The sequence below is a fragment of the Esox lucius genome, chromosome 20 (assembly GCF_011004845.1).
Source record: "Esox lucius isolate fEsoLuc1 chromosome 20, fEsoLuc1.pri, whole genome shotgun sequence".
NCBI lineage: Eukaryota > Metazoa > Chordata > Actinopteri > Esociformes > Esocidae > Esox > Esox lucius.
This window is the reverse complement of record NC_047588.1, coordinates 24,251,293-24,272,264: the sequence shown is the minus strand read 5'-3', so window position 1 is coordinate 24,272,264 and position 20,972 is coordinate 24,251,293. Positions and strand designations below refer to the sequence as shown.

Sequence of the window (20,972 nt, the reverse complement as noted above, 5' to 3'; positions counted from 1 at the left end):
GAACTGGGCATAATTTGAATAACTAAAAACATCATTTCTGCAATCAACGCCCCTCCATACACTCCTCTATGACAAACTGATTGTTTAATTGTAGCGGATAAACACATCTTTATGGCCATATCAAATCAAAACATAACACTGCCAGCCTCGGTACGACACTTGATCTGGCTGCTGAACAACAAGCATACAACTACTCCAATCACCCTTTCTGCAATCAAACACTTCAACTACACTAAGCGTCGTCCACAGGTCAGTTGTGGTCGCAACTAGACTTCCTTTCAAAGGTAGAACTGTCAATACTGGTTGCTTCCTCTGATCGGTTGGGGGCATCAGGTCAGGTGGGTGTTTAATCTGATGGGACTACAAGCTAACGTTTTAAAGGGAGATTCTTAAGGGGCCTCAGACTCAATCAAATCAATCAAATTCATTTATAAAGCCCTTTTCACAACAGCAGTTGTCACAAAGTGCTTTTATAGAAACACCCGGCCTTAAACCCCAAGGAGCAAACAACAGTAGTGTTGAATTTCAGTGGCTAGGAAAAAGTGGCATTAAAGCTGCTCCAGTCAGGACTCATGCCTTTCTCCTGCCCTAATTATCCTGTTTCGGAGCGGCTCACGCACCCAGGGTCACATGGCATGGTCAGCCCGCAGAGGCTTGACGGGCCAATAATTGAGCTGCATGGTCCGGGCTTCCTTAACATTTCCATCCGCCATCTCTGCCTCCCTCGCTCATCCTTGTGTGTGTGAGTGTGTGTCTGTGGGTGGGTGTGGGTGTGTGTGTGTGTGTGTGTGTGTGTGGTGCTTTTTATGTGCCGGTGAGAAAAACAGGGGGGAGAGCAAATATTAAATGATCTGTTATAGGGCCTGGGAGGATGGGTTGATGGGGGTTCACTGGGCACGCGCGTGTTGCGCGAGCACATGCACGCACACACGCAAACACTGAGACGGGAAAGACGAGAGGCTCACTTACAATCTTGTCAGGCGGGGGGCTGCTTCCCACCAGGCACTCCAGCTTGCCCTTGGAGTGCTTGACAGCGTGCTGCGTGGCGTCTGCTGTGGTGATCGGAGGGCCTGGAGAGAGGCAGTGTGTTTGTGTGAGGGAGAAGTGGGGAAGGAGAGACCGACACTGACATGAAAATCAGATGCATGACTTTAGTCTCTGGTCGATATGTTAGTTGGTTGAAACACATCTTAAGTGTTGGGTAGACATCGTACAAATGATTAACATTTAACTGTCATTAAACAGCCGTACATGGGATAGGTTGGCCCAGCCAAACCACACAGCGGTCCAGCAGGAACCTCACAGCGGTCCAGCAGGAACCTCACAGCGGTCCAGCAGGAACCTCACAATGGTCCAGCAGGGACAAGCCCACCCGAACCCCCACTACAGCAACACGGTCTAGCTGACAGCAGACCAATAGAATCCAGCCCACAGAAGCCCATGCATTTCAGCCCACCACCTTAACGTCCAGACGCTAGGGCTCATTAGAGAAAGAAAACAGGCAAAAGATTTTCTTTGCTGGAAACTTTAAAGGCAATTATCTCTGAATCATCATTATTCAGACAGAACCTTTTGGCTCTAAGTTCGTAAGTTATTTTTGAGAAACTGTTACTGAGAGTGCCGCTTCCGTTTCTTTAATGTCTACAAAGTAACAGTATTGTGAAGTGGCATTAATAAAGCCTCTAAAAAATAAAAATTTGAAAAACTTTTTGTGTATGCCAATCGGAATGGGTCAACCTATGGGCATATTTCAGTCAGAGGTGCCCTTATGGCCAACTGCCTTGGGGCTAGTGAGTAGTCAATGCGAGGAGCCTACATCGGTCCAGTGCTGTAACCTGCAGTGGGCCTCCATTATGACTGTGCCAATGTGGACATGTTAGACGGGAACACGTAAGCTTATGTCAAGTGAATGCTGCCTTCACCAGGTATGGGTTGTCCACACTGGGCCACCTGGACTAATGCTGTGTGGTCAGCGTTGAGCCTATGAGCGATGGGGTATTGGTCTAGTGTGGGCAGCCTGTGTGGGCCCGGTGCTTTAATGGGTATTTTGACACGTGTCTGCTGTGCTTCAGCTCTTACCGTTGACAGTGAGGGTGACGTCCCGCTCGGCCACCCCAATGCGAGGGACGATGGCCTTGCAGGTATACGTCCCAGCGTCCTCCTGGGTGACAGCCTTCAGCTGCAGGGTGTTACCATTGCTTAGCACCTGGGGAGATGGTGGGGGGGGGTATAAGAGAAAAGAGAGAGACAGTAGAAGAGAAGAATGAACCTCTCAGCAGCAGTTTATAGCGGTAGCTACGGAGGCGGTTGTATGGTCACTCCCCCTCTCTCCAGCTCCAACACTCGGTTCCACTTAATTGTAATCGCAACGCGGCGGTTTTAATCACAGACAGTATGCAACCCATCTCTAACTCGCGCTCTAACAGCAGCTCTAACTGGAGCTCTAACAGCAGCTCTAACTGCGGCTCTGAGCGGCCACCTCTGGAGTGAACGCGCTGCTGAGGAGACGGTCCTAATTAAAGGTGGTCGGCAGAACAGTGGAACCGTGGCGTGAGTGCGCCTAAGCCTTTAGAGGCTGCTATAGCTTCGCTCTATACCCGCTCACTCATTAGCTCATTGATCTCACCGTTCCATCAAGCTGTGATTAATCCATTTACTCCCTCCCTCCTTTCACTCCCACTCTCCATTTTTTATTCAACCGCCCTTATAGAGCAACAATAAATCCATTACTGGTAGCTATGTGAGGCCCGGTGTGTGCAGATTAGAGAGCGCTGCCCGGGTTTTTTTTTCTTCCTGAGAATGGTGTTACACTCTGAGAGATTGAGATGACAGAATGGCTTTTACAGCATCCCTGCCGTCCTGCAGCTCTCTCCTCTTTAATGGTGGCATTTTTGGCTAAAGCTGCCTGAAATCCTATTAAGCACAGAGAGAAAGGCTCCCTGGAGACGGAGTGAGCGCTGATAGTGTTGTGTCTAGTGGGGTGGGAGACTTTTAACCAGGATGATGCAAACTAAAGGTGGAACTGGCCCATTTGCAGGCTACCTCAGATGATCTTTGTCTTGGGTGTTGTTTCTGGAGTGAGAAGTGGCTTGAGAAGCCGGTCTCGGCTGTGAATTGTGTCAGTTGATTTTTAACTAGTGCGTCTGAGCTGTTGACATGATTGATTTATTGGTCGCATTGTTATGACAGAATGTCACCTCCCCTGCCGTCAGCTTTGTGAACATGACAGTCATCACAATGACTGGCTCTGAAGCATCAGCCCTGATGTCTGTGGGATTTCGCACTGAAAACATAAGCACACTGCAACCGCGCATATTCACAGAAGCGCCACGCATGCAAGCGCACACACACACATACACACGCACACACACACGTGAACTAATGACTGAACTACTGACCACGCTAGAGCCCTGCTTGGTCCAGGCCAGGGTCAGAGGGGGGTTGCCCGTCCAGGTGCAGGTGAAGGCAGCGTCCATTCCAATGTCTACCTTCATGGGCATGGGCTCTGACAGCAGCCTGGGACCGACTGGAAGGGACACAGCTGGTATTAATGTCCACTATTCAATATGACTTAATGGATTCCTGGTCAAAACGGTACAAATGTGTCCTCAGATAAACTACAGCTATAACTGTACAGTGATGGGTTTTACTCACATTGCACGTCTACCAGAGTGCTGACGTTGGTGCTGCCCACTGAGTTGGACACTTCACACGAGACGGGATCTGTGAAGTAGGAGTGGTCCACCGTGACCTCCAGGCTGTCCCCATTTGCCTCCGAGATGGGCACCCCGCCCTTGGACCACCTGGATCCATCGGAAGGTCAGAAGGTCAACTCACCTGACAAAGTCAATCTGGGGGTCCGGATCACATGGTCGACAGTGACCCTGTCAAGTGCATTACATGAATACAGGACACGAAGGGAAGACGTTGTGTTCACCTGTAACCTGTGATCTCAGGGTTGGCAGAGGCTGAGCAGATGAACAGGACCTTTGCTCCCTCCATGACAGTCTGGGGCTGGACGGACAGCGTGACAGACGGAGGATCTGCGGGGTGGAAGGGGAACGCAACGTTTCCATGAGATGTAACGTGTCAGGCTGACAACCTCTGTCGCTCTGAGGGTGTGATCCACAGTAAGGCCAAATGTGTGCCACTGAAGGGAGATGGGAAAGGACACTGCACCAATCTGTGAACACTAAGTGTCACTGTGGTAAGTTTTAAAGGGGAGTGCGTCACTTATATAGGGTCTATATGGAGGGGTGAGTGTGTGTGTGTGTGTGGGTCACTTATATAGGGTCTATATGGAGGGGTGAGTGTGTGTGTGTCACTTATATAGGGTCTATATGGAGGGGTGAGTGTGTGTGTGTGTGTCACTTATATAGGGTCTATATGAAGGGGTAAGTGTGTGTGTGTGTGTCACTTATATAGCGTCTATATGATATGAACGGGTAAGTTTGTGTATGTGTGTGTGTGTGTGTGTCACTTATATAGGGTCTATATGATATGAAGGGGTGAGTTTGTGTATGTGTGTGTGTGTGTGTGTGTATGTGTGTATGCGTGTGTGTGTATTGGTGTGTATGTGTGTGTGTGTGTGTGTGTCACCTAGATAGGGTCTATATGGAAGGGAGCCTCACTGAGAGGTGAGTCTATGAATCATTAAGGGGCGAGTGCATGTTCAGGCTGGCAGAACTAACGGCTCTTCCATTAACTTTCAAGTTACACTTGCTGAAATGCAACGACTCAACCGAAGCCCCTGAGCAATCCCTAACATATATAAATACTTTAAACACATGTAAGGACATGTGTATGGATCTTACACGTGTCAACTCAAACCTAACTTTCTTCCTCCGGGGGTTTACTTACGTCCCAACATCCACACTAGCGTCTGACCCAGTATCCACGGACATAAGAACACTACATAGCGTGCGGCCACCTGACTCTGCCCCCCCCCCCCCCCCCATCGTGTGCCAGAGGCGTACCCCATCACACGGGCTGACAGTGGGCCACACCCAGTGACGACCTGGACACTCACGCTGGACGTTGATGGTCACGGAGGTCTGTCGTCCGGCAGGGGCGGCGGGGTTGAGGACGCGGCAGGTGTAGGTCCGTCCGGAGTCCTTGTCCTCCGGTATCACGGGCAGCATGCTGACAGCCAGCTCCCTCTTCCCGTCCTCCATCCGAACCTGGCGGGACACACCGGAGACACGGGGTGAGGACACTCATTGGCCTTTGGATTGGCTATGTGTCCCTAAAGAGAATGAGTGGTTTAAGTGGGTTTTGAAAAACTATAGCTTCATATAAGGCCCTCCTGTGTCATTCCCCTCCAGGAATCTGTGTGACACTGCCAGACCAATCTTCCTGACATGTGAGCCATTAAAATGGCCATCCTGTCCATTGGCATGGCAGTTAAATCCTATATTTTATGATGCGCTTGGGGATATTGTGCTGTTCCCACATTTCTGAGAGAGGCTCCCCGTCAGCGCTCCGTGTTTGTCATCATCTTTTAAATGTATTTATTGCTTGCAGGAATCAATACGCCTAAGTGAGGAAAGGTGTAGATTCAGGAGATATCAGTCGTCGCTTTGGAAGCGCGCACGCACACGCACGCACGCACGCACGCAGTGTCCTGACACAACCACTCACACACATTCACACATATATCTACACACACACGCAGACACACACGCCTGTCAGACGGTGTGCAGTGATGGCAGAGGTGGCTGTGTCTGTATTTCTGGGCTCTAGCGGTTGAAGGGGGGGGGGGGGGGGGGGGGGGGTGCTTAGAGAGGTAATCTCACAGGCAACTCCAGAGAAGAGCAAGGGCAGGGCAGAGCCCATTCCCCGGACGGACTGATAGACCGACAGCTGAATCAATGGACCAGGCCGTTCGCTTCCTCAGCCAGACACACAAAAAGCATTTTTACGCTAGATCGAGTTGCATCACTCCCTGTCACCACCCCTCACTCAGCCCCAAGCCATCTCTCCCCCTCTCCTCCCCCTCACTCCTCCCGCTCCCTCTGTCTAAAAGCAGACTTCGTTCAGCTCACTATATCTCTCAACCTTCCCCCTTTTACTTCCACTTTCTATCCAATCGTAACCCTTCTCCTCTTCTTCACGGCGGGCTCCTGCCTCCTTAAATGGGCCGTTTAGCGTGGTTTAGCGTGGTCAGAGACCATGACAAATGTGACACTTTCCCCGACCACGGCTGGTTCACGCTCTGGCGCGTCTTCCCATTGTGTTTCTGCATTGTTGTGGGTGATTTCTCCTCAGCAGAAACTCTACTGTATCAAATGCTCATGCCTGTCTGAGCTTCGGCATGCTCCAGTTATGCTGTAGTGTCAGTGTGTTAGAGTGCAAAGGGGGAAGGGGAGGGCCGGGGTGGGGTGGGACGGAGGAGAGTGGAGGAGGATGGAGGAGAAGGGTGAGTGAAAATTGGAAGAGGCACTGCGGGGAGATAGGTAACGAGAGAAAGAACATGTCCTGAGACAGAAAGAAATAGATAAGAGAATGAAGAAAAACAGAGCAAGAACCGAGAAATAGAAAAGAAAGCGTTGGCTACATCAGTGTGCCCTGAGAGGAAGTCGCTTCCCCTGCCGTGGCCTGCTAAGCTCGGCTCTGATGTTCTCTGCTGCTGTCGGTCTGGTGTGTGTGGGTGATGAGATTGGACATGCCCCTGCTCTCTCTAGCCTGCCCTGGCCAGTTGGGTTATCTGCTCTGCCACTGTAATGTACCTTGGAGTATATGGCTGTCTCCATGACCTCTCCGTCCCTGTACCAGGTGATCTCGGCAGCAGGCTTGGCCCCCGAGGCGCGGCAGGTGAGGTTGTAGGGCGTGTGGGCCTTCACACGGATGACAGGACCCCCATCCACTACAGGGTCTGTTGGGGGCACTACAAGAAAGGAGGAATAAACGAGACCGGTTCACGATAAAGGATTAGAAATACCCGCAACCCTCCAAAAAACAGCTATTTTGGCAGTCCAGGCTTCTGAACACGGGCAAAATCTAGTGATATTGGTATGATGTGTTTCACTGCATTGTTTCGTCCAGTGCTCATAGAGGATACAATATAATTGCATCATCGTGTTGGTTCACAAGGTGTGTTTGTACGTTGCAGGCTGGAATGAAAACCATCAACATTTGGCTTTAAGGGAGAGAAAAAATAGAAGAGCTTTAAACCTATTTCATTTTTTTTTTTTTACATTGAGACCTGGGCATTATTACTCTCTTCTACTCCCACTGTGGCCCAGTGATGTTTCATCTGAATTGCTTATTTGTTCATTTATTTGCATGGTTTCGCACGCGTTGCTGGCGAGCGGAGCGTGGCGCCCCTGATGAAGGCGTCTATCTCCCCGGCCAATAACAGCAGGCGTAAACAGCAGCGAGCTCGTGCCCCAGCCCTTCTGTCTCCCTCCGCCAAACCAATTTCTGTGTGTATCTGAATTGTCAGAGGTCTTTCCACCGTCGCGGTCCGGACACTAATGGAATCCGAGTGCTAGGTGATTTTAATTTCCATGCCGATTCCCTTGACTGCACTCCTGCCGTTGACTCCTTTGACTGCGCTGGATTGCTTCGGTCTCATCCGGCCGCATTGATTCCCTCGCCAAACACACATGCACACAAACACACACACCCACACGCATGCACACACACACACACACATCCCCACTCCCTGCATTATGTCCATCCTCTACACGCCCTGGGTTCCTGCCTGCGGTCTGTGTCACCGAGGAGGTGGCTCGCGCTCGCCAACCAACGCTCCAAACTGTCCCTGCCTCTACTCCGGGCTGTGTGGGTGTTGTTGAAGCAGGGGTGGGTGTCAGGCGTTGGGCAGCCGTGCTCTGCTGTGAGCGCTGTGCGGTCATGAGAGCAGGAGCGGAGAGGTGATGGCGAGTGGAGCATGGCCAAACACTGAGTCAAGCCAATTAAAGCAGTGTTCCTCGTGATTACTTCCAACTTCACAGGATCCTCCTTTCATCCACTGGCTTTTCTTCCCCCCCCCGTTTCGTGGCTTTAAACAGGACTCAAAACGACATAAACAAGCGGCGCGGTAAGGGGACAGTGCTGTAGCCTCGTTGCCAGTTTCTTCTGCGAACCGTCCCTGCTTTGGTGCGTGGGCGTATCTGCCCGATATTCAGTCAGTAAAGCCAGTCGAACGAGCTGCTGACTGTTCCTCTTCCAGCCAGCAGGTGTCAGCAGTGCTTCGCTGTCCCTCCACCCCCTGCCCCCGCACAGACCGCCCCCACTACTCTCCCCACCACTGGATGCCTGGCAAATATGTAGATCACTCACATTGTGTTAATGTAAAAGCTGCCCGCGGTTGACACATTTTGTGACTCATTGTAAAATCTGCTAACTGTGCAGACCTTGGCTTTTAAGCATCCATGCATGTCCTGCGTGGCGACGCCTAACAACCACAACATCCGACACTCTCACCGTCTTGATTATCGATGGCGAAGGGAACCCATCTTTCACGGCTCTGTCAATCCACTTTAGCTGGGGGTTTTTGGCCAAAAAAAACCCTGAAGGGCTGATATGCAGTAGCCAACGCACGTTCCATGTGTTACTGGTGAAATCTGAGAAGAACTGGTGATTTCTAGAAACAACTCCCAGTGAGGACTGACCCGCAACCCACAACATTAGTAGAACTGTTTTCTGTGGGTAGAAGGACAATGATGAAGACAAGAGTCTAACTAACCTGCAGGGCTGAGCTAGAGCGGCGCTCCGGGTAGATCAGAGCCCCTACTAAGGTTTGTTTATGCATGTGGGTGCGCGCGACAGCTGTGTATCTTACCTAGCACAGTGAGCTTGGCGCGGTGGGAGCGCAGCCCCGCCTGTGTAGCTTGACACTCGTACACGGCGTCATCCGCCAGCTCTGCCGAATCAATCAGCAAGCTGTGTTCGCCTGATAGTGGGTCACCCATTAAGGAGTAGCGCGTCCATCCTGTATGAAGCCAGTGTAGGGGAGGCAGTGATTCAGACAATGGGAAAGAAAACAAACACATAACGGCAAAACAACAAACCAAAACCACAAAGAGAAGGCTGCAGAATGAGCGCGGCTGGGGGCAAACAGACAGAAGACAAGGGCCTGAATGAGACTGCTGCAGCACCGTCTCCGGTTCAGCAGCGAGCCGTTCGGATGGCGGAGCGGGGGAAGGCGGCAGCAACACGTGGGAGTGAATGCCGGGCCATGAGGCCCCTGAATGTCCTTTAAAGCGCCGACAGAATTAAGATGTAGTATCTAAGGTCAGCCTCTAGCCCCTCCGCCTTCCCACCAGTCCAGAACGCGGCTAAATGTCAACGCGTGACAACAGCCAATTGATTATCCACCTTAGTACAAAAGCTTCAAAATGCTAAACAACAAATGAACTGCTCTGCGTCTGACTGCGGTAGAGAGTATGTCTGCAGTATACTGTACTTGTTTGTCTGCGCCTCTACTCGTCTGAGTGAAACTGCAGCAGTCAGACAGACGGAAAGCCTTGGTTTCCTAATGAGACCAGGCATTGATCAGAGACAGACGGAGAGAAAGGGAGAGAGGGAGAGTGAACGTGAGACTGAGAGACCGTCAGACGGAGCGACACAGAGCGATGGGTGGTTACCTGGCAGGTCTCTCTCCCCGCCCAACGCCAGGCCGTCTTTGGTCCACTGCACCATTCCCCGGTACCCCACAATGACACACGGCAGAGTCACTGACTGACCGGACACCACAACCTGGTCCTGGGGCTGCTGGGAGAAGTAGGCCGCCTGGGAAACTGCTGGGAGACAAGAAAGGAAAGGGTGGATGAGCGAAATGTTACTATGTTGAAGGGTTAGTTCAAAGCATGACCACATTGGGCCTGGCCTGGCCTGGCCCGCCCGTGCGTGTAGCTCTGTCCTTACATAAAGGGGACCGGGGAGTCCGACGTTAGAAACCATTTTCCCCTGAACCTCAGCTGCCTCATGACTTATTTAACTCTTTCACCAGACCATATGGCCCTGCCTGCGGTGACACAAAACAGGCACACAGTGGAGGAGAGAAGTCTGCCACTCTTCGGGGGAGCTTTTTGTAAAAATGGATGTTAAACAATCAAAACTCCATTAAGTGTCCCAGGGGAAGCTTTCGTCTGAGACTGCTGAATGTCAGCCGAGACACCTGCCTCTGTCTGTTCCATGGCTGTGTTTAAGGATGGAACACACACACACACAGCGTCGTTGGCTCGCCAACACTCACTCACATACACACTCATACAACACACACACCCACTCGCGCACATGCAGTTTGAATATAGCTCCTCATTTCCCACTGTTTGAGCCACAATGCCTGAGATGGAGTTTCACAAACCCGACTGGCAGGGGATGGAGATGGCCTCCTTCCAGAGGTACAGCTGATCTGTTGGTGGAGTTATGAAGAGAGGATATAGGGCTGAGAGAGAACACTGTTGGCTAGGTAGGGCTGAGAGAGAAGGGGACGGTTATTTCTTTCTTTCCCTTAAAAGAACATTCCCTTGTTTTTTCTCTTTCCGCCTCCCTCTCTCAATAGGAGAATGGTGGGCCAGAGGGAAGATAAAGAGGGTCTATTCAGTCGCTGCTAAGCCCCCCTCCATTGGTTCTCTGGGTGGGAGTACTTAAACAGACAGGCTGGAGGGGGGCTCCCTGTCTCCTGGGGTAAGACAAGCCGGTAAAAGGAGGGCAACATACGGCGGCCAGAGACGAGCTATTGTCCTCTTGTCCCTCTCTTTTAATAGGCCTCTTCATTTCCAATCAATCCTGCTAAATGCAAGTTTAATAGCTTTTCAATAGCAGCCCCCCCCCCAAGCTAGGATTTTCTCTCTCCCTCTCAAGCCGCCCCCCACTATTCTGTCTCTCTCTCTCTCTCTCTCTCACTCAATTATTCTGTCTAGCTTTTCTTTCTTTTCAAAAGGGTTCTGAGGTTGGTTGGCAGTGTTTGTTCCCTACTCAATTATCTGCTTCATCCAGGGCTGGACCAGTAGCACTGAACCCTGCTCTCCTCCTCCCCAACCTCCTTCCCCTCATCCCTCCCTCCCATGTAATCGGACCGGCTGAACAGTTAGCCCATCAGGAACGTGAGTTCTCCATGGCTCGGGCCTGTGGCTTACAGCTCTCCTAAAATGTCTGCCCAAACACTTTCCTCTTTTCTTTTCTTGTAGGCGACAAAGATGGAGAAAAGCAACAAAGAGGAAGATTGGAAAAGGGCAACAAAATAGAGAGCTGTGGATACCCGCAGCACCGGTAACCAGGAAAGTCACCGGTAAATGTGTTTAAAAAAGCAAAACAAATGGTGTCTGTACGTAGGTTGGGAGGTTTAACCTGTGGGATTGTGTTTTGAAGAGTTTCTGTGAGAAGTGAAATATTTTCAAGCTCATACCATTAGGCATTTAGTTAAGGCTGGCATTTTCAAGTCATGTCAGTCATGCCTTCAAAAACGCTGCTTTCTTAGGCGGCCTTTCCCTGATCAGCTTTTATGAGCTATATCGAGTGTTTTCATAGGCTACTCTGCTGCATGGTGCGTTCCGGATTTTCCTCTTTATGCCTGCAGTATAAACATTGATTGCAATTAAGTATCTTGCCCAGAGTATCTAAATGTTTACAATGGGCCATAATTTACCGCTCTGGTAGGTTGTTCCAAATGGATTACATGCGTTGAATTGTTTCCCCCTTCGCTCACCCACATGCAATCCCACATGTTCTCATACAGTGGAGGATACAACAAAAACAATCACATAAACGAGCTCACGTACACATTTACACATTCTGGTACAATATATAGCTTGTGTGCTATAGACTGACAAACGGCTTCACAATATACAGTGATTCATTGCACAAATTCGTTATTGAGGATGCTCAACAAAACATCTCGGCTGGCTAATGAGTCATCGCAGATTCCTTTAATTCTTCCCTGCTGAATTAGCCAATTCTTTGACGGTGTATTAGCAGCTTAATTACATGAAAACATTTCTTGACAGGGAGAGAAAAGGAGAGATGAAAAGGAGAGGCAAAGAGAGGAACCGATGAGAGAGGGATAAGAAAAGAAGAGAGACAGAGAGGGGAGTGAGGGGAGCCTTAGGTGTCAACTGGTCCTCCATGTGCAACAGTGTACATTTCTCCCTCACGCATACCCTCACACATACCCTCACGCAGACCCTCACACATACCCTCACACATACCCTCAAGCATAACCTCAAGCATAACCTCACGCATACCATCACGCATACCCTCAAGCATACCCTCAAGCATACCCTCAAGCATAACCTCACGCATGCCCTCACGCATAGCCTCACGCATACCCTCACATATACCCTCACGCATACCCTCACGCATACCCTCACGCATACTCTCACGCATTACCTCACGCATAGCCTCACGCATAGCCTCACGCATACCCTCACGCAAACCCTCACGCATAACCTCACGCATAACCTCACGCATACCCTCACGCATAACCTCACGCATAACCTCACGCATACCCTCAAGCATACCCTCACGCATACCCTCAAGCATACCCTCAAGCATACCCTCACGCATAACCTCACGCATAACCTCACGCATACCCTCACGCATAACCTCACGCATGCCCTCACGCATAGCCTCACGCATACCCTCACGCATACCCTCACGCATACCCTCACATATACCCTCACGCATAACCTCACGCATACTCTCACGCATTACCTCACGCATTACCTCACGCATACCCTCACGCATACCCTCACGCATAACCTCACACATACCCTCACAATTAGCCTCATAATTAACCTCACGCATAACCCCATGCATACTCTCACGCATACCCTCACGCATACCCTCACGGCACCCTCACGGCTGCCACTGGAACTGCCCTGAAAGGAAAGCTGTATGATATGTGGGGCTACTGGTGCTCACAGCTATATAAATACATTTTGGAGGTTTGTAGGTTAGTTCCTCTAACTTTGTGTGTTCTGAGTTCAGCCCTGAAAGATAACGATAGTGGTTTTCAAAAGCAGACAGTTTATGTGTTTATGAGTGTTTCAATCAGTAACAAGGTCAAAAAGCATTTGGCCTGATGCATTTTAATCCTGATTTTCCGAAGTGGAATATAATTTCACGGTATCGGATGTCTATGTGCGGGTGTTTGTTGCAGCATAAAAAGGGGAAAGTAAGTTGTCAGGGATTGGAGGGCACATTTAGCTGTTACTTGTACACATTGACTTTGCTTTCTCCGTCACACGGTCAGAGTGCAGAACAGCAGGGCTGACTTGGAGCATAACATATTAAAGAGCTTTGCTGTCCCCTGGCACCAGTCTTTCTCAACCGATTGTGAGGGAGTGACACACCAGTCTTTCTAAACCGATAGTGAGGGAGTGACACACCAGTCTTTCTGAACCAATTGTGAGGGAGTGAGACACCAGTCTTTCTGAACCGATAGTGAGGGAGTGAGACACTAGCCTTTCTGAACCGATAGTGAGGGAGTGAGACACCAGCCTTTCTGAACAGATAGTGAGGGAGTGAGACACCAGTCTTTCTGAACCAATAGTGAGGGAGTGAGACACCAGTCTTTCTGAACCAATAGTGAGGGAGTGAGACACCAGTCTTTCTGAACCAATAGTGAGGGAGTGAGACACTAGCCTTTCTGAACCGATAAGTGAGGGAATGAGACACCAGTCTTTCTGAACCGATAGTGAGGGAGTGAGACACCAGTCTTTCTGAACCGATAGTGAGGGAGTGAGACACCAGTCTTTCTGAACCGATAGTGAGGGAGTGAGACACTAGCCTTTCTGAACCGATAGTGAGGGAGTGAGACACTAGACTTTCTGAAACGATAGTGAGGGAGTGAGACACTAGACTTTCTGAAATGATAGTGAGGGAGTGAGACACCAGTCTTTCTGAACCGATAGTGAGGGAGTGAGACACTAGACTTTCTGAAACGATAGTGAGGGAGTGAGACACTAGACTTTCTGAAACGATAGTGAGGGAATGAGACACCAGTCTTTCTGAAACGATAGTGAGGGAGTGAGACACTAGACTTTCTGAAACGATAGTGAGGGAGTGAGACACCAGTCTTTCTGAACCGATAGTGAGAGAGTGAGACACTAGACATTCTGAAACGATAGTGAGGGAGTGAGGACGCAGCAACTCTGACAAGAAGGACAGATGTTTCCAATGATCCGCTACTGGACATTTGCACTGGGGACTAGACATGGTCTCAATGGAATTATGGGCTAGTGTGTATCTGTGTGTGTGTGTCTGTGTGTGTGTGTGTGTATGTGTGTGTGTGTGTGTATTTGGGTGTGTTGCCTGTGATACATTGTCTAAGCAGTGTCTGTGGCCATTGGGGTCACTCTAGATAACTGAAAGCACCATCTCACCATAATCATGGTCTATCATGATAAACCAACCCTGGAAGCCAGAAACATCCCAAAAAGGGATATTGCACCTCACGCAGTAAAAAAAAAACACTCATGCAGAACATTTATCATTTTAGTTTCCTTGTCATGTTATTCCACTTTCCATGTGAATACGCAGTGACAGACTCAACAGCTATACAAGCCTGCTGATCCTTTGCCTTTGGTTACACAATGACACTTCAAGTGTGTTTTTCTGTGTGTGGGGACTTGCACTAAGAGGTTTGGCGCTCAGTCAAGGAAGCCACAATCTCTATTTTAGGTGCATCTTAAGAAGACTTCTTCTCATCCGCAGGAGGCCAGCTGTGGACACCACTGCCCCTATCTAACTGGCTCTATAAACATGAGTGCTCTTAACTTGATTCGTTCCATGCAGTAATAATTCAAAGTGTCCAAAATAGCACAAAATATCTATCTTGTGCACTGTAGTCATTTCCCAGGACAATGGCAATATTCTACACCATGCTGGTGTCACTGTAGTTATTCCACAGTAGTAGTATTCTATACCATGCTGGTGTCACTGTAGTTATTCCACAGTAGTAGTATTCTATACCATGCTGGTGTCACTGTAGTTATTCCACAGTAGTAGTATTCTATACCATGCTGGTGTCAATGTAGTTATTCCACAGTAGTAGTATTCTATACCATGCTGGTGTCACTGTGGTTATTCCACAGTAGCAGTATTCTACACCATGCTGGGGTCACCGTGGTTATTCCACAATAGCAGTATTCTACACCATGCTGGAGTCACCATGGTTATTCCATAGTAGCCGTATTGTATACCATGCTGGGGTCACCATGGTTATTCCACAGTAGCCGTATTCTACACCAGGCTGGTGTCACTCTAGTTATTCCACAGTAGTAGTATTCTATACCATGCTGGGGTCACCGTGGTTATTCCATGGTAGCAGTATTCTATACCATGCTGGGGTCACCATGGTTATTCCATGGTAGCAGTATTCTATACCATGCTGGGGTCACCGTGGTTATTCCCTGGTAGTAGTATTCTACACTGTGCTGGTGTCACCATAGTTATTCCACAGTAGCAGTATTCTACACAGTGCTGGTGTCACCATAGTTATTCCACAGTAGCAGTATTCTACACAGTGCTGGTGTCACCATAGTTATTCCACAGTAGCAGTATTCTACACAGTGCTGGTGTCACCGTGGTTATTCCACGGTAGCAGTATTCTACACTGAGCTGGTGTCACCGAAGAGAGAGTAAGAGTTAGAGGAAACAAGTGATAAAAAAAGAACACAAAACAAGGCAATTGGCAAAAAAGTGATGCTCTGAATAAACAAGCCCTCTTCCTAAATGCCATCTATTGTGCTGCGTCTAAATAAAGCCTCTAAATCAGGCTGTAAAATGCAAGCTCCATTTCTCTATGTAGAATTATTATAGTTTTGTTTTGACTCAGGTTCTTTTGTCTTCCTCTCATTGTCTCTTAATGTATATGTGTGCGTGAACGTGTGTGCATTTGTTTGTGTATGCGTGTGTCTGTGTGTGTGTGTGTCAGAATGTAAATATCTTGCCGAGTGTGTAGAATGACATCACATAACGCTGAGGCAGCTGAGTTAAAGAACTTGTTTCAAAGGGGTCCCTGCTCCCGTCTCAGATCTGATTTGGCTGTTCTCTGTATAAGCTCATTAACATGTTTCCTACAGGAGTTGTCTGGACTTGGAGGGAAGCAGGCAGAGGATGCCAGCCACTACCCAAACTATAGCCTCCCTTCTCCAGACACAGGCAGGCTATTCCTGTGGCCACCTGCATCTTGTTCTTTGGTCTTAAAACCCGGTCCTGGCTGAGCAACGCCTTTGTTTCTCTCCCTTCATCAGGCCTCTCCTGCCTTATCGTCTCGCCGCCCCGCATTCCAGGCGCACTTTTTTGTTCTCTTTCTGTGTTTTGTGTGTAAATTGCAGTCTAACAGCTTTTTAAGAGCTGTTTTGCTGGAGTTTAATCCTCCTAGTCTCTCCTTTCAGCCTTCTGTCCTTTGGAAGGATTCTTGGCTCCAACTGGGAGCTCTTTATATACAGGGGAGACCGGCTCATCCATCCACCCGCCTGCCCTCCCTCCTCTCACCCCCCTAAACCCTCCTCCAACCGTACTCCTCCTCCAGCCGTACTCCTCCTCCAGCCGTACTCCTCCTCCAGCCGTACTCCTCCCCAGTCTCCCCAATAGGCCTTCCTTCCGCTCTGACTCTCCTACTTCAACAGTCAGCCGTGATCCGGAAATCAGTGCCTTGCAGGCTTCTTCTCAGAGTTATATAAGGTGTTACTAATTGTTGATTTGCCTTCTCCATGGCTCTTTCAGCCACCTTCCTCCTCTAGCCGCTTGGTTCCTCTCTGTACTTTCTTCTCTCTCTTTCCCTCCTTGTCCCTTTCTGTCACTCCACATCCCCGGTGTGAAAATCGCAGGGGTTTGTGTCAGCTTGTCAACACGCTGCGCTGGAAAAACCAGGGCAGTGGGAGACAAACCAAGAAACCACTTGGTAAAAAAAAAAAACAGGGGAGGTACAAAAAAGGCGGAAACCAAAAAGAGTCATGAGGGCTTTCTCAAAACAGTTCTAAGTTGTAAATGGCGGGTTCTGGAAGAGGGGATAGTGGAATGCTGTGATCAGTCTGTCTCATGTGCTGTCACCCAGAGGTTTGTCTCCACTGAAAGGCTTTGATTTCCATGCTGCCCCTATCAGACATGGTTCGCTGTGAGGGAGGTGGTCAGTGGAGGAGCTGAAGGCATGTGACCGTCTCTCCCTGGGCACTGCAGACACAGTAGATGGAATCATAGAGAGGGAAGGAGGTGGGAGCCGAGAAGTGTTGAAGTGTATTTAGTACCACGTGTGTGTTCAGGCCAAGGCCCCAGTAGTCTGCTGCATTGGCTGATGCTTTTACACACTAAGTCATACATCCTGAAAAACAGCCTTTTTGTCTCTAGTGAGCAGGAAAGGTTATCAGTGTCATTATACCACAGCTGCTATCCCCTCCACTGACTAAGATCTGACTGTACAGACCCGACCAATGATGGAGCGGCTAGCTGGCTAGAAGACTGAAAATGAAAGCCACAAACAAGAGAAAGGGGCGGGGACTGTCTGTACACATCAACCAACTGTCTTGACAAGATGTTGATTGAGCCAACCGTGTCATTTAGTTGACGCTTGCCCCCTGGTGTTTTCTGTACAAGACGGCTGCTGGCTGAAGCTGTGTCACCCTCGCTTCCAATCCACGCTCTCTCTCCTTTCTCTCTCTCTCTCTCTCAGTCCGCTCCCTCTCTCTCCCAGTCCGCTCCGTCTCATTCCCTGTCTCTCCCAGTATGCTCGCTCTCCCTCTTTCTCTCTCCCTCTCTCCCAGTCTGCTCCCTCTCTCTCCCTGTCTCTCCCAGTCTGCTCCCTTTCTCTCCCTCCCTCTCCCTCTCTCCCAGTCCACTCCCTGTCTCTCCCTCTCTCTCCCAGTCCGCTCCCTGTCTCTCCCTCTCTCTCCCAGTCCGCTCCCTCTCTTCCTGTCTCTCCCTGTCTCTCCTTATCTCTCCCTGTCTCTGCCCCTGTACTTTCCCCCCCCTCCTTTGCTCAAGCGCTGCATGGAAGGGCTTTCAGAATAATTCATTATGCTTTTAAATCATTAGCTTATTGTGCTGTTTGCACAAGCCCAATTTCAGTGTCCTCACAACAGCTGACATGAACTATACAGCGGCCGTAGTGCTCAATATGTGACAGGAAGCTGAGTTGCAAATAAATAAACTCTACTTCAAATATCCCCCTTTCCCCAGTTGTAGAAAATCATGAGCCAACAAAAACAAATAAATAAAGAATAGATAAAAAATCCATAACACAATGAAGAGATCATGTTAGAAGTGCTTCCTTTTCTCTCTCTCTCTCTCTCTCTCACATACACACATATACACTTTCTCTCAAAGGCAAAGGAAATGAAAACAAAGGAATACTCCACTTAGACTCTGCCACTGGGACTCTGGGCCCAATGCCCTGGGGTGTCAATTAATTTAGTCTGGGGATTTGCGGCCTACACTTCCTAATTGAGCCCAGAGGAGGCCCCCTTGGCTCTTCGTGATAGGAAGTAGTGCATTTCATAATTAATACTTTTTTTCTTCCTTTATTATTATAATTTTTAATGAGAGTGGTAATGTAGTAAATGCATGCATCTCATAAATGAGAAGAGGGCCATCAATACTATCGTTCTCTGCTGATGCTGCTATGATGTGTGCTGGTGCTGTTGAAATGAAAAACACAGGCATGCCCTGTTGGTGGTGGTGGCAGCACATTGAAGTCAACACAATTTTATATGTGTGTGTGTATGTTTGAAAATGAAGAGACTGGTTCAATGAGTCTCATTAGTACTGCTTAACGTGTGTTTTTTTCAAGCTTAGAGGTTAATGCCGAATTGGCATCCATTCAGTTGAAGCTTCCCTCTAATTTGAGATTAATTTTTTTTTCTTCCCAGGATCTGACTGAGGGCTTCTGAGGGAGGAAATAACTGGCATGTGAACTGTGTATCCACCAGGGAGGGACAAACATGAATGTAATTAAACCTGCATTCAAAATGCTTTTTGCTAGTTGTCACTCCTGGTGGTTGCATCACATAGGTCCTTTTTTGTCCATTTCAGTAGCCTACTCTTCCCCACACCTCTGTGTGCATGACACTGAAACTCTGCGCTACGTAACTCCCGGCAATTACACAAATTATTCCGCGACCTCCCGGGAGAGCCATGGATCCCGGGGAAACAATAGAGGCCTTTCCTCCACCCTCCCAGCGCCTGTCTCCTCTTACAAACGGCCTTCAAACAGCCATTTATTAATCAACGTCCACCGTTTCCCGGGCCACTGCCATTTCTATTCCCCTTTCACCAGGAGAAATGTGGAAAAAGGCAAACGTTAATTAAGTACCAAACTTTGTTCTGTTCATCAGATTCCCTCTGCCTTGATGCTCTTAAAAAACAGTGATGACTAACAGGCTTCTCAAGCACAAGAAAGAGAAGGGAAAAATGCTTTACCTGCAGACTTCCATACATCCTGCTTTTTTTCAAGAGACAAAATGGGGAAAGGAAACTAATTTCCTGAAACTCTATTTATTAAGCGTTGATTAGCGGAGCCACGTAATTAGACTGAAATGTGAAGTCAGGCTTTATTCAGATTGCACCGCTTCCTCTAGAAAAACCGGGCCGTGATTAATGAATAAATGATTAATGAGAGAACTAATTAATCAATTAATTATTAAGCAAGCACTCTGAACAAGAAGAAGGGGAGGATGCCAGCCAGCAGGGAAGATAAGAGATGGAGGGATGGGTTGGGGCGCATCGTATTAGAAAGATCGGGATTTAGAGGGAAGGGGCCCTGTTTGCTCAGTCAGTTCATCGTTTGTTTTTTTGAGGTGGATGTGTGGAAGGGAGTTAGGGAGGCCAAAGAGAGTGGAACAGGAAGTGATAGAAGACAGTAGAGAACCCTACACTTCAACATTTGTTTAGCTTGTGTCTTCTTCCTGACTCAGCTACGACTGTCTGGTAAGTGCTGATCTTGTAAAGTGTGCAACTTCTCCAGTACATCAAGGCCATGTGGTTGTGTAATGGGCTAGTCTGACGTAACCTTAAACTACTATGCAGTGGGCTGTAGGCAGTGGGTGGCAATGCTGGCGGGCGATTACTGCTGCCACTTAGCCACACAAGCAACCCCCAAAATCCCCTTCCCTCTCCCTCTAACAGAGATAACCCAAAGTTCCCCCCATCTCCCCTCGACACCCCACCCACTGTTTTTAACTAGGACAACCCATCAATCTTTCATAATATGCAGCTTGGGCCTCTCGATTGTGACCAGGGGCTGATGAGACATTGGAACGTGGACTTGATGTAGAAAATGTGGGTCTTGACAAGTTTGACCTTTTTTCCTCTGTATTAATCGCTGCAGTGAAACAGATATATAGTTTCTGTACATTTATTTATATATATATACATATATTCCTCCCTCAGGATACCCCTAACTAGACCCTGTACACGTTTTGCTGTGGCCGTAGAAGTCTTTCTAGACTGCTGGTGGAGGGGGGTGGAGGGGGGAGGGGGCTGTCTTTGTCATCCCTGGCAGGTTTCCCACACACAACAGGATATGGCACACAAAATATGATTTTATGATGGGATGGTTTTACTGTAGGCCATTAAAATTCAACATAACTCTATAAAGGCAGACTATCCTTTTCCACCCTAGGCCCCTCATTTTCCCAGAAAACATATCCTCAAAGCATGGACAGGGGAGGAGTAGCTTTCATTCCGGTTTGGGATCATTTCTGACGTTTACTGCTGGCCTTGTTAACGGAGTTGTGAGTGACAGAAGCCGAGAGAAAAGGAATAGGGGTTATAGGGGGTCTTTAAGGGGGTCTCTAAGGGCCTGCAGCCCTGAGGAAAAGCAGACAGGGGACATAGTACAACACCATCTCCCCAAGCCTGCCTTTTATACGCCTAGCAAAGGTCCTTCACGCTCTCACTCTCTCTCTCTCTGCTCTACCCATTATCTCACATTTATTCCCTGCTCTTTCCCTTATTCTACTCACTCGGTATCTCTCCCTGGGACGAGAATGCTTCATTTTATATCCCGGGTGCTGACTAAC

General features: G+C 48.8%; 1 protein-coding gene across 7 annotated transcripts in view; it reads right to left on the bottom strand.

The window, feature by feature from the left end:
• Positions 1–20,972, bottom strand: part of kirrel3l (kirre like nephrin family adhesion molecule 3, like) — a 43,147-nt gene that overhangs the window by 5,026 nt on the left and 17,149 nt on the right. For 6 of the 7 annotated variants that reach the window (XM_020041097.3, XM_010885050.4, XM_010885051.4 and 3 more), the window contains exons 2-10: positions 9,594–9,749; positions 8,789–8,938; positions 6,729–6,886; positions 5,030–5,180; positions 3,938–4,043; positions 3,655–3,803; positions 3,399–3,526; positions 2,080–2,206; positions 970–1,070 (exon numbers count right to left, since the gene is read on the bottom strand). In XM_020041097.3, the coding sequence (XP_019896656.1) occupies positions 970–1,070; positions 2,080–2,206; positions 3,399–3,526; positions 3,655–3,803; positions 3,938–4,043; positions 5,030–5,180; positions 6,729–6,886; positions 8,789–8,938; positions 9,594–9,749 (1,226 nt within the window). The remainder of the gene's footprint in view (positions 1–969; positions 1,071–2,079; positions 2,207–3,398; positions 3,527–3,654; positions 3,804–3,937; positions 4,044–5,029; positions 5,181–6,728; positions 6,887–8,788; positions 8,939–9,593; positions 9,750–20,972) is intronic. The other variant, XM_010885047.4, reaches the window with a different exon arrangement.